The sequence below is a fragment of the Numida meleagris genome, chromosome 5 (assembly GCF_002078875.1).
Source record: "Numida meleagris isolate 19003 breed g44 Domestic line chromosome 5, NumMel1.0, whole genome shotgun sequence".
Classification (NCBI taxonomy): Eukaryota; Metazoa; Chordata; class Aves; order Galliformes; family Numididae; genus Numida; species Numida meleagris.
In genome coordinates this window covers 62,124,274-62,146,856 of record NC_034413.1, presented here as the reverse complement: position 1 = coordinate 62,146,856, position 22,583 = coordinate 62,124,274, and the positions used below count along the sequence as shown (strand labels likewise).

At 42.4% G+C, this 22,583-nt stretch overlaps 1 protein-coding gene across 10 annotated transcripts in view; it reads right to left on the bottom strand.

The window, feature by feature from the left end:
* The window catches only part of KALRN (kalirin RhoGEF kinase), a 459,310-nt gene that overhangs the window by 87,088 nt on the left and 349,639 nt on the right, over positions 1-22,583 (bottom strand). The window contains exon 34 of one of the 10 annotated variants that reach the window (XM_021400222.1): positions 21,557-22,133. The exons of the other annotated variants lie outside the window; for them this stretch is intronic. Coding sequence (XP_021255897.1) covers positions 22,089-22,133 — 45 coding nt within the window. The 3' untranslated portion in view covers positions 21,557-22,088. Of the gene's footprint in view, positions 1-21,556; positions 22,134-22,583 lie in introns of those variants that run through there. 10 annotated transcript variants of the gene reach the window in all.

The following is a 22,583-nucleotide window of genomic DNA, read 5'->3' as shown; positions in this document are numbered from 1 at the left end:
CTCATCAAATGTCACTAATTTCACTTATTTCTTTCACAATCCGTGCCAAATGTTTTCGCTTTCCTCCACGTTATTTGTGATATTTTTCTCTGAAAATAATCTATTCTCTCTTCCTTTTAGGGGAAACCGTGAACAAATACTCCGTTGCACCTACTTCCAGAGACAACTGCAAGCACTGCCGTGCCCTGCACTGAAGTACCACTAGGTGTCCGTGTTTGCCATCACACCGCTTCCAACCGTAAGGGCAGAGGATGTGCCAGAGCAATCAAAACCTTTTTTTTTTTCAGATGGTCGGGTTGATTTTTGAAAAATAAGTCATAATGGTGAGCTGGGGGGCAGCCCATCCCTCCCCTGGGGACCCTTGTCAATCCCTCCCCAAACAGCTCAACACCTGTGACACAGTGGATGCTTCAATGAGGGTGGCACCTGTAAGCAATACTCCAGAGGAAGCAGGGGTGCTCCATGACCTGCAGGTGCCATCCAGCCCCAAGCTCCTGGTTTTCCCCATCTCATTAAAAATAGCCATTTAACATGATGAGAACTGGAAATGATCGGCCCCTCTAGCAGCCTTTAGTAGGCTCACTGCTAGAACACTGATGACGTACATAAAAGGATTTATTTGTAGGGAAAGACACTAACTTTGGCAGGAGGAATTCAGCAGAGACCCTTTACAGGTGTGGTTAGCTCAGGTAGGGGCCCACAGATGATTTTTAGGTGCTGGCCAAAAAGAACAGGAAGGAAATTTCCACCTTTTGCAAAGGTCTTCCAGGTATTCACTGTGCCTGTTTTGTGTCTTATTACCACCACACCACAAAGAGCATGTACTGACCAAATTAACCCACAGCAAAGCAATCTCTCTAGAAAGACTGCACTACACTAACATGTATACAATTTATCAGCCATTTAGGAATAATGCAAATGCACCTGCTTCTCAATGACAGAAATCCTTTCACCTATGAAGTGCCCCCCAAACTATTAATGGCTTAATGTCTTTTTGGAGAGTAACTTCCCAATCTCAGAGGAGGATATCACAGTTCTCTCTCCCTCTGTGCATGCAACAGACAGGCTGCTGCTTTCTCACATGGATTGCTTTTGGTTTGGAAAAAGAAAGAAAATACAGAATGCCCTTAAAGTTGTACTTCACAGGTAAATGGCTTCATATTTTAACATATAATATTCACTATTATCATTCCTGTGATGAAATTCACCATTAAAACCATTGGCTAGATACATTTAAAACCCAGACAACAGTCTGCCTGTGTGCTGTACAGCCAAATCCACAAGACATTAAAATGAAAACAATGATGCAGCAGGTCTTTGCAGAGCACAAGGCAAGACTGAAAGATCTGACACTGGGACAAATGGAATGAATTGCACAGAAAGCAATGGCTTGAAAATCAGTAAGAAAAGGAAATGCAGAACCAAATAGTGAAGTGCTAGAAAGAATCGTTGAATAGAATCATAGAACCATTAAGGTTGGAAAAGATCTCTAAGATCATCTAGTCCAACCACTCACCTACCACCAATACTGCCCACTAACCACATCCCTCAGTGCCACATCTCCACGGTTCTTGAACACCTCCAGGGATGGTGACTCCCTCACCTCCCTGGGCAGCCTGTTCCAAGGCCTGACCGCTCTTACTGTGAAGAAATTTTTCCTAATATTTAACCTGAAATAAAGAAGCACGAGGGCTCCAAGCAGCCCACAGTGAATGTATGGTGTGTCCTGAGTACCACTAGCACAAGCCCCAGCCTGCTCCCATGCTGCAGTGATGGCTGCTGCCTGCCACCAGCAAACCATGTCCCACCCTTTGCGATCACTTGTGCCTGGGCTAGGGAGCATCATTATGCACGCAGTGTGTAAATGTTTTTGTCAGGATGTGCTAAAACAGATCAAATCTGTGCTAGGAAAGGGTCCTGCCCAATGTCACCATTGTGGGTGGGGACCCAGCCACACAACAATTGAAAATTACTCTATCTCCTGCATGACATTGCTCCCAAAACTCTGAGCATCGATGGCAGCCTTCTATGTAACACACTGACCCTGGTAAAAGAGCTTTGTTTTGATTTACATGAGAAGTTTTTCTTCTGGGAGCACCCAGCTGAGTGCTTGTCAGCCTTGGGAGGGTGAAGTGCAAGCCACCAAAAGGTCCCAGACATGGACATGTCCTGCTGGAAGGACATCCAGGCTGCTCCAGAGATCAGCAGGCACCAGTGAGTGCAGAATGACCGTGTGATGGTATTTCCTGTGTCACAGCATGTGTGCATGGCCACCGCTGCGCCTGTTCAGTTTTCAGCCATCAAGCAGCAGCCAGAGGAAGCAAGACTGAACACCAGAGGCATATTTATCATTATAGTACAGATGGAAAAGACCTACCAGGTCACAAGCCATCTTTCCTTCCTGCTAAAATAGATGTTAACGAGTACTAAAGTCACTTTGGTTTAAAAGATAGGGGGAATTAATAGCTCTCTGACATGGTAAGCAGTGGTTTGGAAGATGGTCTCTTGAGAAGGACGCTTTGAACACTACTTAAATGGGTGAATGGCATTGGATCTCACACTGATTCTGAAACACGAGCCCAAGTTCAGAGAGACTGAACTGATAATAGAGATATTGTAGTGCTTGTGCTAGCGTAAGTGGATAAATAGCAGTTACCCCAGCAAATGTAGCAGCATCTCAGTGGTTGTTTCTCCAAGGGTACAGAACGCTGGTGTATGTGATCTTCCCTTCTGTGACACAGTGCCATAATTAAGGTCTTTTAATTAAGGCATTAGGTTTGTTACAGAGGCTCATAAACCACACTGTGACATGTGAAGGCAAATAACCAAGCATATCTGCGGTGCTGATGGTAGTCCCTGTGAGCTGGGCATAGCCAGGGCTTCAGTGCTGCCAGCTGCTCCTTACAGCCCTGGGCAGACACTGCTCATACCTCCCTGTCATTTGTCCACCTCAGGGCTTGCAACTGCTAAAGATGCTCTGTCAGTATGCAATGCACAGCCACACTCTCATGCAATATTAAGCTATTTTAAAAGACATTATAATATAAAGAAGCATGCCTAGCTGCACTCTATACTAAATTATCCAATGTACTCTGTTTTTAAAATTGCTGTATCGTATCATTTCTTTATATGGATCTCTTTTTCCTTTTTCTGCTCCTCAAATGTTTCCATTTCCTCCTCGATATATTTTCCACTCACAACCACAGAATCAGCAGCACACAGCACCTGAAGATGGAGGTAAGAACCAATACATTTTGGGTAGGCATGAAGTTATTTACCCCAAGCCAACGTTTGATTTTCATTCAAAGAACCAGCAACAGAGAATGGATCTCAGGGTCGGAAGAGCTGCTGAGAGTATTTCAGTATTTTAAAATATGCCAGCATCATTGTAGAAACCCGCACTCGCTGGTTATTTACATATATTCAATAGCACACAGAGCTCTGCTCGTTCATACAAAGCGTTCTGTGTAGCACTGCTCTGCGTCCTAATATAAATTGCTAGTTTGCTGTTGCTTGCAGGCTTTCTGCCCATCTGGTTTTGGATGGCAGCCAGTTTTGGATAGAAGCATTTAGTCACCATAAACAGCCGATTTCAAGAGAGTGAGAGAGGCAGCGGGAGAAAGAATGGGATTTGCATCCTTATCAAGAGATTACAAGGAGTGAATAACTTAGACGCTGATTCTGTCTGCACTGAAATAAACCCAGAGCTGTCACTCTAGCTGGGGGACAGGCACTAAAAGACATATCCCTCTTAGAGTTCTTTGTGAAAATTTCTGTAATTCCATAGAGATTTTCTTTTTGCTGGTTAGGGAGAGAGACATCAAATGCAGGAGAAGCCTTTGAGGAATTTTGGTACTGGAGAATTGCTTTAGTTTTACTGTGCCATAGCAGGGTCTGCTCAGAGTGCGAACACCCACGTTCCTACCTGTAAAAGCTCTGCACCTCTGAGGGATGCTGAGCTGACAGCTCTGGCACTTCTGGTGAGTGCTTCACTGCATTGGTACGGAGGTGTCTCTATGGGGATAGAATGTGTTTCAGAAGCTGTGAGCTCCTGAATAATCTATAATGGTTGGCAAAATTGCTCCAGATTGAGCTCATTTCAGAAATTTGGTGGAGAATACTTGGCTCATCTCCTAGTCTTTCTTTGTCCTCAGGCCCCTATACCCATCTGCACTTAAGCTGGAGATGGTGGTTCCTACCCTTTGTTCTGTCTGACCAGATGAAGAGGATTGCTTCCTGAGCTTCATGGGGAGGTTTCTTTGTATTTAAGCCATTAGTCAGACACATGGTGGGGCCGTCGGTGACAGCCCGTAGCCCAAATGTACCAGCTTTGCTCCTCTCAGCGAGGAGATTACAAGAGGCATCTGGATGCTCAGCATTCTATAAATCAAGATACAGTACGTTATTCCACAGCAGAAAGAAGAGGAAGAGATGGCACTTGGGACATATAAATATGCTAACAGAAAGGAAATCTGGTGTTATGGTTTCAAATAGCACAAATCTTTCCTGTCCAGCAGATCTTGCTGGAGTCTCTACTAGAAAACCATATCCTGGCTGTGCCGGACTTTGGAACTTCGACATATACTGACATGTGCAGAACAGCTTGAATGGAGCTGCCTGCATTATTTCTGGAGCCTTTTTTTTCCCAGAAATTAAGACTACAGCAAGCCAAAATTAAACAGCACATGCACCATAAAAAGTACTTTTGAAGCTAAAGGAGACCAGATTCCGTTTCACCCAACAAATTGAAGCACGGAATCAGTCCGTTTTGACCTTTTAAGACTGTAGGTTTTCTCATGGCACTTGGCTTAGAGAACTGATACCTGAATCCCATTCCTTCCCCTGGAGAAGCACAAAATAGAACAGATACCATCTGTGCTTCCTCAGTGAAACAGCCAGCATGACTAGCTCCAAACCCATCTGCAACCAGTGTTGCAGAGGGTGAGAAGGGCAGATGGCCTAAACACCCCAAGGTAAAGCCCCACCTATCATCTCTTACAGCCACAAGATGTTCTAACCTCATCTAGGGTTAATAAAAGCACAAGAATGGTCTGAAATCAGGGAGCAATGACTAGTTGATGGGGTTTTTTTGGTATGTCCATCTCACTCTGAGCAAAGCAGGCAATTTTGACCCATGAGGTCGAAGGTTTCAGTCAACAAATAATTAATCAGGGATCGACTCCCAAGACCCTGCTAGTAAGTACACTGAGTGGCTGGTGAGTGGGTGAAAATGTGAATTCCCAACAAAGGAAAACGCACAAGCCTGCACTGATGCTTGGTAGCATCACAGGAAACCACAAACACATCCTTCAGGGACATTAGCTCCACAAGATGGCTAAGGATCGGAACAGAGAAACCAAAAACACAATGAAGGATTTAAAGGTTTTTGTCCAAATGGTTAAATTCAGAGAACAGATGTTTTATATAAAGTGACTTTAATTGGAAGGGATAATTCAAACTATGCCTAAGCCATATGGTCCTGTAAGTCTGACTCCCCTCTGCCTTTGCTGGAGTGGCCAGCTTGGCATCCCTTGTCTTTTCCGAGTCGTTTCCTTTTTACAGATTTAATAGCTGCTATTTTTCATCTTTATTGTGGATCCCTAGGTCCCATTACTGTAAGTCAGAGCCTCAGGCCACAAATTAACTCAAAGGTGGATTTAGATAAGTTGCTCTTAATAATTTTCAGTAGGTTGGTCAAATAGACCATGGAGGCAAAAGCAGATCTGAGATTACAGAGAATTCATCTGGAGGAATGATGAAAGTGAGTGGTGTTCATCTCAAAGCTGCCCTGGGAAGGCCTGGCCCTGCATGGCACATTTTCGTGCCCCTTTTCCCCTTGTGGACTTTGCTCTGGGAGTTAATAATACTTCTGGTCAACTGAAATCATGCTTTGAGAGGCCTGGACCCTGGCTGGGTGAAGTAGCTGCAGTTGTCTGGCAGCAGCTGGAGACAGACAGGCAACCCCACAGACTGCTTTTCCTCCCTCCCAGGCTGTTCCCTATAATGCCCATAGTTTATGGCTGTTATATTAACGCCTCATCCTAACAATACGCTCTGGCTCAGAGTTGCTATTAATCACCACAGTTGTGTGTAAAAACACACAACTGCTGCTGCAAACAGAGCACAGGAATGAGCGCCATATGAAGCAGTACCCACTCTGAGCAGGAGAGTATGCAAAGGGGTTGCATGCCTGTGCCCTCAGTCAGTGCTTGGTACTGTGGAAAGAAGATCTCGAGGGATGTGATCACTTGTGTTCGAGTCCTCCCTGCTGCTCGCCTCATCCACTGCACCCACGGAGCCTTTTCAGCATTGCTGCATCATATTCAGCCATCACGACAGGCTGCAGCTTGAGTTCGAGCAGTTAAATCCTGGGGCTTTCATTCTGCTCTCCATAATACTGCTATTTACTCGAAGTGACCTCATTTGCCAAGTGATGTAAGAGGGTGCATGATCGAGCCTGGCACGTCTAAGCAGATGTTTTCAGTGGACACAGAAACAGCATTATGAAACGAAAATATTGCCTAAAACCTGAGCAGCACAAGAGATTACAATGGCTTTTATGCAGATCAGCTTACCTAAAACTGCGTTGAAAGGGCTTTGGCTGCAGTCATATGCTTCCCTTTTTAAACCGAAAGGCTGTTGCGTGTACTACTGTAATGTGACTCCCAAAGGAACCGCAGCTGCAGGTTTAGAATTTTATCGGTTTTAGTCTCTTTGATAGAGTTACTGGAGTGTTCCCAGAGGACACGCCTCACATAAAATTCTTCCCCTTTAAGTACAATAACAAAAAGTGGTTGGACCCTTTCTTTGTTTTGTTTTGTTTTAGTTTCTAACAAGGTAATAAATCCTACTGCATACAAGAGTATAGATTCAAAGAGCTTGACAGTCGATCCGACTCGCCTTGTTTCAGCTGAAAGGAAGTACTCATTGACTTTGCCATTTACATTTGCTGTCTTCTCACATTATCAGCCAGGCCTAAATATGGATCGATGAAGTCCAGCACAAACAAGTAAAAGATTGAGGGGAGCCTAAAAGAGCTTGCTATGTTCACTTATCAAAGGATGAGCTGAATAATAAGGTCTATTGATATGCACAATCCCAGCTCCCGCTTCGTTTCTTTCACTGGAGACACATCAGACCAAATACTCCACCCTAATTCACTTTGAGGTAAGTTTAGAGTTAGAGGACTCTAAAACAAAGAAATGAATGATAAACTTCTGCTGTGCCTTTCTTAAACTCCATATACTGTTCTCTTCGAACTCATAGCCTGTCTTCCATACACGTGTGCACACTATTAACATTATATTAATTGAAACCACTTAAACTGAATAGCCAACAAGACACTTTCTTGGCTGAATATCTCCTTTTCCAGTCATAAAATTATGTTCTCTTAATAAATTATGTTTCACTAATTCATTATTTCTTCATCTATGCTGCAAGATTCTTAGCATAAGCATCTGTTTCCTTTCATAAAACGCAAGCACATTTTGGACAAGAATGATAATGATAAATAATAAGTAAGCAATTTCCTCAATCCAAGGCAATACAGTAGCAGAACTGTCTGCCCAAACCTCATTAACCCCTACCCAACCTAAAGAAATGACAGCTGGAATGCTCTGGTCGCCAGAATGAGTCCTAAATGGAGGGAAAACATGCCTGAACTAAGAGAATGAACCTAGACTCCACTGCAAGAAAAATGAGTTTGTTGTGGCATCACCACTTAAAACACTGTAATTATGAGCTTGTGGCTCTTTCAATGACAAATTTCCAGAAGAAAATGATGAAAACACAATGTAAAACGTCCTTCTTTCATTCTCAGAGCTCTCACACAAGGCCTTAGTGGGTAGTGACCCTATTAAGAACATGTACATAATTTATCACAGTCTGCTCTGTTTCCTTCTCTCCTTTCTGACTCCTCATCTGTCCCTGCAGCAAAAAAGGGCTTCTTTATCACACTGTTCCATATTGTACTGTAACTAATGTCTGGATTGATCCCCAATGTCAGTAAATGAATATGCCTCTCTCCTATATCAAAGGTATTCATAAGATGTAGATGCATAGGAAAAAAAAACAATGAGAATCTGAAAAGTCTAATTCAGTACATGGCAATTTTGTTATAGAGAACCTGGTCACATCTCACTGGTAACAATGACATGGGCAAAAGGAGCATCTCCAAAACTAAACCCTATATTCTGCCATGCCTTGGTTTCCCTAGCAGTGGTGGTAAGAGATCTGAGTCTTATTTCAAGAATGTATAAAGCCTTCTTCTCAACTTCCAGCCACAAAGCGCCCAAATAATGTTGAATGATACTATGGTGACTTAAGATCTCAGGAAATATCCGTTTCCGTCAGGCTGTTACATCTGAAATAGTCAGAACGGAGCAGGAAAAAAAAATTGTAAAGGAGTATACAGCATTTTTCAAACTGAAGCCAAAGAGCTTTACAGTTCTTTGTAGGCACTTCTGGAGTATTTACACATTCTCACCATAATGACAATAATAGTAATCTAAGTAAACCTTATTTCCCTCATAGGAAGGGCAATTTCTTTTTCTACAGGAACAAAAGGTTTTTCACTGAGCTTTGTTCCACCTCCTTGAAACTTGGCAGCCCTTTTCCATCATCCATCTCTATTAGGATGCCATGGGTTACCAATAGAACACTTACCTTAATTCCTTGGCTATTTGGAAAACTACAATCCCAGATTGCTCTGTCTTGCAAAGCCAATCTCTACATACATTTGGTTTCTATTTGAGAAGTAACTGTCATTTACATTGGCTGCTTCCATTTTCCTTTTCTGATCACTCAATGTCATTTTATGACATGCTTTTTCTCCGCTTTAATTCCACTCTACAACCCAATGCAATTTGAATCATCATTCGTATCATAGGTTTTCTTCTCTTAAAACTATATGATATGAAATTGTCAATTTAATGCATTTTTTAAAATCAATTATCACATGTTACCGAATAGCTAAGATGTGAATTCATATTTTAGACACTGTTACAAAAATGGAACCAGCCACTGACACAGAGCAATTACTTCACTGACTGAAAGTCTACTGCAGCCACATCATCCAGGTACGTGATTTTGACTGCTCACATGAACAGTTCAGGACAAATAACTGCTTTCTCCACTAAAACTAGTTCCTTGTGAAAAGATTGTGCTTTTAAGAAACTGTTAAAACATTTTTTTAATTACTGGAAATGGGAAGGTGGTCATCAGAGCACTGAATGATGAGAAGAAGGGGTTTAATCTCACTTTACAAAAAGAATATGTTGCCAGACAACCACACCAAACACAAAAGCATCGCAGTAAAAAAATTGGCAGGAAAACAGTCGCTCCAAAAATGGGTTACAGCTTGTAGCTGTACACCTACAAATGCGGCATGATAAATGCAGGTTTGGCTTTCCCTTTTTATAGAAGTCTTTCTAGGAAGCTGCCTGGGTAAACGCTAGCAAACCCTGTACTCCTAAGCAAAGCAAATACACTGAAGGAAGTTGGTGCTCCACGTTAGAGGTACGAACCCGATCCCTACACCTTCCCAAGGGATACCCAAAGGGTTTGCAGAGCAGCACCAACCGATCGAATGCTTCTTAACCAGGTTTCCCTGTGACCAATAGCTCCAGCTGCACCTGCTCACTACATGAACCTGCCACAGACCAGGACAACCGCCCCAGGACTCCAGTCACACTCTCTGAGTGCTCCCCCAAAGTTGATTCGAACCAGGCATGGAAAATGTAAAAGCTGACATACCTTCCCCTCTGGCAGTTCAACAGGTGTGTGCTCTGCTAACTAACCCCGTCTCTGTGCCACTGCCACCTTGACGTCATTGTTACTGGGCTGACAAAAGGTTTCCATGGCAAACCAGAAAGCTGATCTGTTATCTCCCCTTTTGGAGGAAACCGAAATGCCCTCTCTCCTGTGTTCAGCTAGAACCACCCTTCTTTTCTTTGGCACATAGCTCCGAGGGTGCATCGAAACACTGTGATCGAGTTCAGTTGTTTGTTGTCTCTCCCCCAAATCAAAGCAGAAGGGGCCTTGATAGAAAGGACAACAGATAATACTGAATGAGAACAAACTTTGAAGCGATGAACAACAACAAAAAAAAACACTATAAAATCACTTGATTCCCCTTTTGGCTGTAATTTATTACCTCTACTAGCAGGCATGGCCCGTAATAGTTAGCAGATGTCTCAAACTTCTCATTTTGAACCTTGACTAAGATTAAAAAGATTTCATACTGTTTAAATAGCAGCTGCAGAATGAAATAAGGTTTCCTTCCTAACGTGACAGAAATGTTCATCCTAGCCTTAAACAAGGAGGACTGTTTTATACTCTGTAAATATTGAAGAAACTAAATTTCTGTGCACAGGCACCCACACATTATAAATTGTGCATGCCTTTAATTTGCAGCAACTGATGTGAAATAAGCTCAGCAGAACAGGCCAGCCCAGCATCCTGAATACTTTGTGGGATTTTGTGACAATTTGCCCCGGGCTGCCAGCTCGCCACAGGCAGGAGATCAGCGGAGCTTGGCCATGAACAGGAGGTTAGCAAAGTCACTGGCCTAAATGTCATGATTAACATCATTACTGCTGCACCAAGGGAGAGCCTAGCAGTCCTCAGAGAGGGCTGCAGCCTGGCTGTGGAAGCAGAACTGAAATAACATAAAGGAGTGATGCAATACGTGTAACAACACCCATACATCCCCACCAGCCTTACTGCCATGCTGGCTCCTTGCAAAGCAAACCACATTCTCCCATGTTTGAGCACTGGGGCCTGATGCAGCTTTGATTTCATGGTACAGTCCCCGTGAAGCCTCCAGGCCCACCGATTCCCCTTCCTCTTGTTCCTACACTGATTAAACTTCAGCCAAAGGCTAACCAATTAACTGAAACAGATGGCTGAGCCTCTGATTGAGGAAGTTAACATACAAACTGCTTGTTTAAAAACAGGTTTCCATCTCAAAATGAATTATTGTTCCCTTTCAGGCTGTGTGTATTTCCTCTTTGCCTGGCAGAGGGGATAATTTCTGAGATTTTTGTGATTCCTCATGCTTGCAGGTTCTGGATGGGCACAAACAGATATCTTAGATGAAAAAGACTTTGAAGGATCTGCTGCAGTGAACAAAGACGGCCCTGGCCCTTATGCATCTGGTTTGAGTTAATATTTTTATCCCCTTAGAATACACAAGATTTTTTCCTAAGCCCGGATTTTACTGGTACACATGTTTCTTCTGATTTTAGTAACATAAGGTTGCAATATCGTGCTCTCGACCAGATGTGCTTTTGGAGCCCATCCCAAGGAGCGCTGCTCACCTTCAGCGAAGGCAAACTCTAAACTGGCTGTGTGCTGTTGTCTTTGGAAAAGACAAAATGTCTTCCTTTGGACTCCTGCTCAGATTGTTTTAAATCCTGCTGCATGACAGCTGGTTACAAGTAGCGTGGCAAGTGATGCTAACGATGTTATTACTGAATATGAAAATGCCTAATACTTTTGAAAATATAATCACCATGTTTTATTCATTGTCCCAGAGAGGTTCACAACTCTAAGACCCTAAAACCACCACAGGACTTAAAAACATACCCTTAACCTCAAGCCAGCTCAAACTCTATTTCTATTAAGCAATGTGCAGCATATGCTTAACATTAGGGGCATGTGCCTAATGGGCTTATGAAACAAGCCCTGTTTTATGATTCAGCACAAGCAATTTCCAGCTCTGTATTCATCTTCCTTGCAACAAGGAACACGCCTGGGATGGGAGCATCAGGCTCTCTGATGAACATGGCGCCCAGCTCCGGCACAGGAAGGATGCAGGGCTGTTGGTGTGGGTCCAGAGGAGGGCCATGAAGAAGCTCAGAGAGCTGGAGCATCTCTCCTATGAAGACAGTCTGAGGGAGATGGGCTTGTTTAACACGGGGAAGAGAAGGCTCCAGGGAGACCTCCTTGCAGCCTTGCAGTACTTGAGGGGAGCTTACAAGCAAGAGGAGGATCAACTTTTTACACGGTCTGACAGTGAGAGGACAAGGGGGAATGGCTTTAAACTAATAGAGGGGAGATTTAGGTTAGATGTGAGGAAGAAATTCTTTACTCAGAGGTGAGGCACTGGCACAGGCTGCCCAGAGAGCCACGGGTGCCCCATTCCTGGAGGTGCTCAAGACCAGGTTGGATGGGGCCCTGGGCAGCCTGAGCTGGTGGGTAGCAACCAGGCCATGGCAGGGGGTTGGGACTGGGTGGGCTTTATGGTCCCCTCCAACCCAAACCATTCTGTGATTCTATGATTCTACGACAAGCTAGCATAGCTAATTAAACACCCTAGCTGTTCAGCATAAAGAAACAATATGCAGGAATAATACCCAAATCTGTTTTTTACTACAGATTCACACTCACTTTGCGGCTCTCAGCAGGTGCCAACAGGCGGGACGTGGAGAATGCATCACCTGCACATATTTTTATTTAATTACCAACATTTTCAGAAATTTGCTCTGAGCAAAGTCATTAATCTTCAGTAATTTCTTTGAGCCACAATTTTATGAGGCTGGAACCTCTCTCTGAAGTGGCGGCTGCATTGCCTGAGAGGGCTTTTTTTTGCAAGGCAGTTGTCATGGCAACGTACTAGGGAGGGGAGAGCACCAGCAATAACTGAGCATCAAAGAATTGGACGTGCAGGGAAAATTCAGCACTAGATTCCATATTAGAGCCACAGGGTCTCCAAACTGCAGATTTTAAAGCTTAGGAAGACTGGATATTATTATAAGCTCTCTTGGGGATGGCTGTATTCCAGTAATGCATTATCACTGATCTGTTCCCATTATAATCCATCCATTTCACTGAAAATGACATGTTTGTGGGGCAGAGGAAAAGCAATCTGAAAGGGAACAATTGCACATCTCTGCTTTTGGGAGAGAAAAGAGGGAGGAGGAAAAAAAGGTTATAATCAAAACTATATTTCAACAGCAAGGCTGGATGTTGTAAAAATAATAATGGCCTTGGCTGGCTGCTTGTTGTGAAATAATGAACCTTCTGCACCTTTATAATATTATTGCAGGCATTCTATAGAGCACCCTAATAAAAATGGATAGCTAACTAAATGAGAAAAGGCTGCTGCGTTGTTTTATGAGGCAATAATCCAGCTCCAGAACACATAAATTGTAAACCCCAAACCAATGAGTTTACACCAAGAACACAGCACAACTTTATTGATATTGTTGCCGTGTTGCTCTTGTATATGGTGCTACAGATGTGCTTTCAAAATAATTAAAATTTTAAAGTTAGCAGCGGAGCATTATATAATTATGTCTCGAGAGTGCCATGTGCCCTAAACTATTATGAACTCTCATATAAGGAAGGTGCTTTTTTTATATTCACAGGGATTGGTTTGCCACTTAAAGATGGGAACACACAGATAGGGAAGCTAAAATAACCTCTCAGAAGGCCACTGCCTGGTACACAGATGATCTTGGTTTTAATTCCAACTCCGCACCTTCTCCAGTGTTTAACTGGGATCATCTCACTCTTCCGTATCTCTCGTGTGTCTTGGGAACCTTTTCATAAGACTGAGTAGAAGCTTTCATTTGAACCAATGTGCATTTGTAGAAAGAAACATTCCATTTAGATTAGGACAATTTAAGCAATGCAAAACCCACCGCTCTGGTGAAATCACTAGCCTGCTCAAAACTATTTCTAACTGCTGTGCTATACACATGGCTAGTAGTCTTCACTCCATGATGATGAGATCTGCATGTGTTAGCCAGGCTCCTTACGGATTTAGGCTGTGTGGTCAGTCTCCAGCTACACTGGAAGCTTTTTCTAAAGCTCGAGCATGTATGAGGTTCCTCAGTCTTGTTGATTTCCTAGCAATGTATATGTCCAGAAATGCATGTGTTCACACTACTGCATTTCTCCTAATTGCCACAGCTTCTGGGTACGTTATCTCAACCCTTATGCTGATCTTCATGAACGCCACAAAAATCATCTTTGAGATCAGGAGCATTCTGCCGACTTAGTTCAAAATTGCCCAATGGGTACAAAAGTTACGAGAAGAAATAGCATGAACAGATGTGGAAAATATGAAAGAAAGCTGTTTCATTAGAAAACTAAGTTAAAAACTTTCACCTATCACAAGGGAAAGGACAAATCTATTCAGGATATCTCTACAAACTTGCCTGCCCTATAGTAATTCTATTTATATTTCCATCTCTCATCTAGCCAGATTTCAAGCTATGTAACACGTTGTGTTTATGTTCTATTGTTCTGCTTTGTTCATAAAAATATAATGTGGCCCAAAACAAATGCCCACAAAAGTCTATCACTAAGCCACTAATTCATCTATTAGCTGAACTATAACCTCATCAAAAAATACCAAGCTAGTTTAATTTTATTTCCTATATACAGATGCTAGCTGGCATGAGTTATATGAACCTGATTTAATCAACTGATAACTCTTGTTTAGTAGTTTCATTGTTATTCCTGGAGTCAACACACCAGATCCACAGTTCAGTTTGTTAACTGAAAATGAGATGCTGCAGATTTTGACAACTGAAGTCTCTTTACCAAGTCACAAGTGAAGTGTGATCCTCATACTGGATTCATTTTTAGGCCAGAAGATTTCTGAAGGTTTCTCAGGATCTTTTGTGTTATTTGTATCTCACAAAGGAACATAGATGCCCATTACTATCTCATTAGAAACCACATCAGTTTTGATGACAGTAAGTCAGACAGTTCTCCTAGGATAAGAGACTCTGCTATGGAAACTCAAACAGAAATTGGAAAGCAGATCCCTAATGGATGTGTTGGCACAGGCTATTTGTGACACAATCCCTTCTCCCATTCCTTCTGGACAGGACTAAATGGTCCCATTACCTTAACACCTTTAAAAGGTGTCTTGGAAGAGAGATCAAGGAGTACCTGTACCTTACAGCTGAATTGCACTTTAATTTTAGCGTTGAATCTTAGACACTGAATATGACTAACAGTGGATCTAATCTGAAGTTGCTCAACACAAGTAAGCACGTGAAAGCATAGGTGTGTGCCCATCTGCTTGCACACTGCAGTCAAGTTTTGCTAAGGCTTCCTTTTTCTGAGACATGCTAGAAACAGCCTCCACAGCCTATGGGATGGGACTGTGCAATCAGCCACTGCTCGGCACGAGTCACTCAGCGTTCTCTTTATACTTTTAGGATAAGCAACTTCCACATATGCACTTAATACAGCTCTCCTTATGCTTATGAGGCAAGGCAGACGGTGACAGTTTGTTTTACTATATCAGTTTCTGATTCACTATTCTTTGGCTTTATGGTGACCAATTTCATGTGTATTTAGAGATTTAAAGATGCTTCTTTCCCAGTCTGCTCTTAGCTGCCTCTGCAGTAATAACAAAGCATGATCATGGATGATTTGGCGTTTGATTAATAGCTGTTCAGATTGCTTTGGCAGTTTTAGCATATGTTAATTGGGTTAACAAGGTACTAAGTGCTCCACGGTGTTATGAATGTGCTGTAAAATGAAAAGCTCTGCTGTCAAATGCATTCATTGCTTGTGCTTGGTAATTTGACTGCCATGAGCCTCCTCCAAAAGACAGTATTCCAACAGTTTCTCCTGCTCTCCCATGAAAGACATGAGCACAGCAGCACAAACCCTATCTTTAAGTGTCACCATTTCTTTGAAACGGAGCGATTCACTATTTATTGCTCTGCCTCTTCCTTTTCCTTTCCCTTTATTTAAACTCTCATTCAACATGAACTTTAAGTTGACATTGATTGCTGCTGTATTGAAGTCAATAAGATAAATCACAAATTTTTGCCTGATAATGGTTTATGACAAAAAACAATTCCTCTCTGTAGGTACAACCAGCTCGCACCAGCCCGAGTAACTGCCGTCGTATCCAGGCAAATCATTGGATGAAATTATAATGAGGTGGTGGGTTTGAAGCACCCATTGACTCAGCATCAGTGAACTAAGTTCCTGGCAACAAGGAAGTTGAATCGTACATTCTAGATGCAGCAGGAAAAGAAGGATAAGACATTTCCTTTATTTCTTCAAAACAAGTAGAGATGGAGTGAACCAGTGCACAACACGCAGCAGAGAGGAGAATACCACCAGTAGGAGAGATCGGGTAAGGAAATGATCACTCAGTCAAGAGTTTGTTTAAGACTTAATCACCTAAGAATACATTTTAACGGAAACTGGAGAGGTGTCTAAAGAAGATGACTTTTTCCAAGGAACAGCTCTGACTGTAAATGGTAGCAACTCTTCATGCAATTAACACTCTTCAGTGGAAAAAGGAGTGTCAGCAGGAAGGAAATGTTTAATCTTTGGATCTGAAAACATGACTCCTCCTAGCTTGACTAAAAGATTAGTATTGGCTCAAAGCCAGGATCGGGCTCATAAAAGTCTGCAGTTTCCAGGGCAAAGGTTCAAAGCAATAATCTGCTTGAGGGGGGAGACAAATTCAGGTCCCACTAGTGTCAGTCTCCATGTACAGGCTTCTGCCCGGACATATAACTGGTTTTAAAAGGGGAGGTGAGAAGACACAGATGTGATGGGCAGCTGGAATTCATACAGCTCACATGTACCCCTTTACACAATACTTTTACATGAGTGAGTCGTTCATTTGCTACACTGCAATCGACCAAAAAAAAAAAAGCATCTATCTTTCTGCATCAAAAAGATATTGGTGACCAGTAACACAAAGGAAACATGCCACTTCTGCAACCTCTCCTGGAATAATCACTTGCTTTAGTACACTGCTTAGATCCTGGTGCTGGTTTTAGCCTGCCAATGCAAAAAAATCCCAACACTTGGCAGATGGCCCACAACTTAGCAAACAAGGCACATTAGGTTTATGTCCCGCTGATCTCAAAGGACAATAAATATAAGCGCAGCACTGAGGCTGAATCAAGGTTCCCACTCCCTCTGCCTGCTGCTGCTCAATTATGTACAAGACTGAACAGTTTGGCCACCTACCCTATGTGGTGAGCAGAGGATGTGTCATTCAAGCTCCACATGCAGCTGCTGCTTCCAGTGGTTTCTTCCCTCCTGCTCAGCCACCACAGCCCGTGTAGTGCACAGCCAGGCTGTGCTGGGGAATGGCTGCTGCTGGGGAGTCTAACACTCCTAACCCTCTTGGCTCAAACAGTTTAAAGGAATGCACACAATTTATTTAATCCTAAAATCCATCTTATTGTAGGAGTTAATAGTCGGATAATGCTGTGTATAACGTTCCAAACATGGCCCTATAAATAAGAAAGTATTTAAATAGAAGACTTTGCAGCAAATGTTCAGTTCCACTTCCAAGTTTCTCTTCGTTAAAAAACAAACCCAAGTATTAATCTTCACTGCTGTGTATTTTAACAACGTGGAAAACAGATTCGAAGAGCTTCTGAGCACCCCAGGCTGCTTCTGCATTTTGAAAAGAAAGAAGAAATAACTTTAAACCCACTTTTAAAAGTCTTGTCCTTCCTTTGCACGTCCTCATTCCCGCAGCGCATTTCATTTGCAACCTGGCTCTCAGCCCCAGAGAGGCTTTTTTCCCCAACTCAAATACACCTCCAGGAAAACACAAGGTCCTTGCTACACTTACAGACTGCTGGTTCACACTCCATAGTGTCAAACCAAGCTTCCTTATGAACGTAAACTGCCTGGAAGAAAAGGAGGACATGGCAATGTTCCTCTTGGGCCCCTTTGGGAGCAGCAGCTGGCACTCCCCAACAGACCGAATGGCAGAACTGACTTGCTGTTCATACAGGTAAGTGCAGATCAGAGCTCAACTTCAGCTCTATCTCAGGCAGTTAAGACAAGAAATTTCATGATGAAAAACTTCAGTGCAGACTTTTCAGAATGTTTCATATTTCGTTGTCTTTCATTGGCTGCATTAAATTGACAACAATGCATTGACTACTGATTCACTTATTTATTGCCCTTCTTCCAACAAAGCAAAACAGAAAATCTAGTTACTGGTATGTGGGGCACATGTTGTGCCATTTGCATGGGATGCCAAGCCTTCCATCAGCTGTTTAAGAGTCACTCTCTTCTACTGGCTTGTTAACCTTGCTCATAGTTGCTTCACTGTACTTCTTCCACAGCTGCCTAGGCCCAGTCACAGAAAGCTGAATAATTCTTTAATAAAATCAGGTTTTAAGCTAAATTTGCCTTACTTGCCACTAAAACAGGATGCTTAACAAAACTGCTGAGTTGAAATCCCAGCCTGGAATGACTACAATTTTGGGAAAATGCACATTTGTATCCAGAAATGATTCTGTGGTTCAACATTAGCTGTTTAATGGATCCTGAAAACAGGAACCATAACATTCCTTGAGAAGATAACTTTAATGCCTCCGCATGGGACAGTCATCTCATTCTTGCTGAAATGGTCCACATTCCTCTCTCAAAACATTCATCTGTGAAGATATGGCCAGTCTCAACTTTAAATAATGAAAATGGGCAAATCTGGACCGCTAGGACAAATCTGAAGGCAGGGATAACGAGACGCACGCAAATGGTATTTTGAATTGTACCACCACAATGATATCTGGAAATTCTCTGAACAAGTACTACAATTGATCTCCCGTAGGAAAGGGTGCCCAATGGACTCAGTACAAAGCAGGACCAAAGCAGAATTCTTCCTGATCCGATCACTGAGGCAGCAAGGGGAACACTGACAAATCATGTCACTTCTCTGCGACCTGGTTTTCCCAATCATAAAATGACTCTGGCTGCTTTCCAGTAGCACGGAATCTCTGAGTACAGAATATGAGATAGACATGCAAATATGCAGCTTGTTTGCATGTTTATTAATTCAGAATTTACCATCAAAATAGAAGGAACAGTGAGTGAGGCTTTTTTTGCTAGATTTATTTCCTCCTCTACAGCACAAAGCAATGTAGCAAAAGAGACGTAATCTGCTGGGATTAAAGAGAAAAGCTAGAAAAGGGTTCTTGCTCTGATCATGGTACTTTATATTGTTCTCCATGAGGGGAATTGTCTCCATTAATGTTGACTACAAATCACTGTGTACTGGGACATTAACATCCCTTATGCTTGTTACAGAAATGCAAGTAGACCATTAATATATTTCACAGCACTTCATCAACCATTTATCCTACTGAGTCACTCAACCTTAGCATTTACATAGGGATGAGATGAGAATCTGGGAATTTATTAGATATAGCATTAAGAAAGGCAAAAGAAAGCCCTCATTCATTAAGACTAATTTTAGCAGTTTTATTATTCCTATCAATAAAAACACCAGGCTCGCGGATAAGCTATGGAAGTAGCCTTGTTTTAGATCTGCACCCTGGGATGCATATCCTGGCTCTCCTCTTACACAGCAACGCTGCTCCCTCTCACATGAACCGCAGACTGGGCTCCAGCAGATGGAAAATGAATTGTATATTTGCTTAGAAGACATCTGCTTTGGCCCAGCTTTTACTGGACTATTTTTATTCATTTATCTTTCACCACAATGGAAAGTGTTTGTTCGAAGGCTGGAGGGCCAGTCATGATACTACGGGACCAAAACCCCAAACTGCCAATGGGTTCCTGAAGGGCTGGATGCGGTGTGGAACTATGTGATGCTCAGGGCCAGATATACACCTGGTGTACAGCAAGGTGCTTTCATTGACCCAGTGGAACAAAATTTGCTTACATTTCTTCCTGTTTTCCATTTCTTCAAATGACTTTATCTTTTCTGCCTTGCATCTCTGACCTTAGCAGCTGCCTAGCCTGGTGCAACAGCTCTCCTCATCTCCTTTCTGCCTCTTTGCAGCACCACATAATTAATTGCATTTCAGCTTCAACAATGTTATCTTTTTTTTGTGGATAAGGGTTTCCAAGTGCTCATAAATAACACATGGCAATCACACAAAGAGAGGATCATAAAGGAGCGATTTGATGAGCTTGAGAAAGGGTAGGCTTTTGAAGTCATTTCTCAGTCCTGAACTTTCTCTTCCAGAAAACAAAAGACCTAGAGGCCTGGCTCATGCTCCACTGTAGCCTGGTTCATACCCTGTTGTAGCCTGGTTCATACCTTCGGGCTTGTTGGGTGCTGCAGGACAGCAGAGCAGGCTGCTGGCTGCCTTGGGGCACTGGCAGTCTGCACAGCAGAGGATGCTTGGTGCCTAGGAGTGAAGGCAAAGACCACCAACTGCATGGTGCTTTTCCCATTTTATATAGAGCAGCAGATAAGGAGGGTGGTTCTTTGCCCTTCTAAAGGAGAATCAGTTCAATTCACTTGAAAATCAGCTCTCGCTGCATTATCTGCAACAATCCAGAAAGCTGAAATTTCTCTGCATGTGTTTCAGTTTACTTTCTTCTCTCCCTATAGCTTTTACATTTCTAACTGATGATTTAGCAACTCCAGTTTTAAAAGAACATCACAAGCGCTTGTTAAGGAAAGTGCTCCTCCCCTTGGGTAGACCCCTTGCTGTCCTTCTCTATTGACTCCTCGAGATCACACAGCAAATATCAACACTGGAAAACTTCTAGAAGTAATAACGTAAGCCCAAGATCTGTGGGGCACAGCTGGTTCCCACCCTCGATTCTTCCTGCAGCCTTGGCAAGCTGAGAAGGCTCAGCACCTCAAGAGACTGTGCCCTCAAGACACGACAACAAACCCAACCGCCTCTTGTGAAAATAAATAACAACCAGCCAGCAGACTGCTTTTCTCCACGAGAGTGGAAAATATGCATGTGTGGTCCAGGCATGTTCCTTCAATAATTGTTTATTTGCGAGTACAGCCAGGAATCGATGCTGTAGTGTCAGGAAAAGTGAACCCAGGGAGAAAAGGGGCTGCAGAGTTGCGCCATACGTTTCACACCCCTCTGTTTCTCGCCCACACGCACACTTGAGGAGGTTTGATTTTGATTGCTGGTGGTTTTTAAATTAATGCAAGATCCAGAGAGAAAAATAAAGTTGGTCTGAAAAGCAGCAGCAGTGTGATTGGAAACCAAGGCATGGGGGAAGCTTTGGACATCTTTCTTATCTGTAGGTTGTCTGTAGGAAGGGATGCATGCAATTTTTTGAACAGCTTCCTATGAACTACTGCACACCAGCACAACCCTCCACTCTTAAATCAAAGCTGTTCTTACAAATATTGTTTGTGATCTGTTTTCCCCAACTCAATTTCTTATGAAGACAAAGGCGTTTTGCAACACTTGCCCTTTGTCTTCTTTCTTCACACATGATTTTGTTTCCAGTATCAAACTTCATGCTGATATTAACTTTGAACTTAGATGACCTCCAGTGTTCCCTAATGTCTTTGATCAACGAACTCTACCAGTGTTGCACAGAAACCTGTTCGTAACACTAATTTCTGATCCCATATAGTGTTTTCTTCCCTTCTAGACAGCTACTCTGTGTTGTCCCTATAAGACCTTCATAGCTGGAACTCTTCCTTTCCAAGGAACTTTATAAATTCCTTGAACAAACCCGGCACTCTACAGCTAGCACTAACCATACAAAAATGATGGATTCTAGAAGGAAAAAAAAAATCTATGCCAACAAAAAAACCCTTAGTGTTCCTCAAGAGGGATATATTTAATGTTGTACAGCCAAGTCAAACAAACATACTGTAATCATCAGAATTAAAACCTCAGAAACAACTGAAAACAACAGCACAGGACAAATAAATATGAACTCAATTTCTTGGAAGAACAGGAGGAGAATGATCAGGTTTAGACAAGGAACAACTTCTTGCTTAATGACAACACTGAAGGTAGAAATTGAGTTGAAGTAAAAAAAAAATTTAAATCCTCTCCTTTAAATAGGATCTGAATCCTGTTTGCTCCCTTCTTTCTAAGCCTAGCACTTTCTATAATCTAGTGCCTGACCAAGAATGGCTGGAGATAGCCCCAGAATACCAACAGACACTTCCAGTTCTTTGTAAGTCCTCATTTTGGGGGGAGTATGTGATCTATTCACTATATTCTATCAACAAATTTGAAAAAATAGCATGATACTGAAACAAGAGAATTTGTTTCACATCTAGAGCGGGGTTGTTTACAAAGTGGTTCATAGACCTTTTAGACAGTAAGTCTCAGCAAGTGCCTGTGCAACGTCACTAGGTGTGAGTCTCAGGGCAGCCTAAGGGATCATCTCACCTGTCCCGTGCCATAGCCCAGTACTGGCATTCTGTGCTGTGCAAGAACAAAAGTGAAAAGTAGTTATTCACGAGGAGAAAGGAAAGGAGTTAGTACATAATTCACAGGTTACTGAATGTCAGTTTTGAGAAACAATAATATAGAAATAACAACTCACAGATCAGCTTGCACTCTTATTAGCAGACATTTAGAAGAAAAAGCAACTCAGTCACTTTATCTCTGTATACATATATATTTTTGTTTCCCCACTACAGACAGAATCTTGCTGGAAAGCCCCAATACTTTTGGTTAACATGAAGCAATTTTAACTGTTCCCCTCTTAGTCAAAGATTAGGTCAGATCCAGAAGCTCCTCTGCCATTTGAATTCAGTTTGTAATGTAATATAAATGGCAATAAACCTTGTTTCTTTGAAAATCACAGTTGACAAACAGTAACTGGTCACACTTTAGAGCTGAAAAATAGAACATGCTTTAATTGTTCTGTGT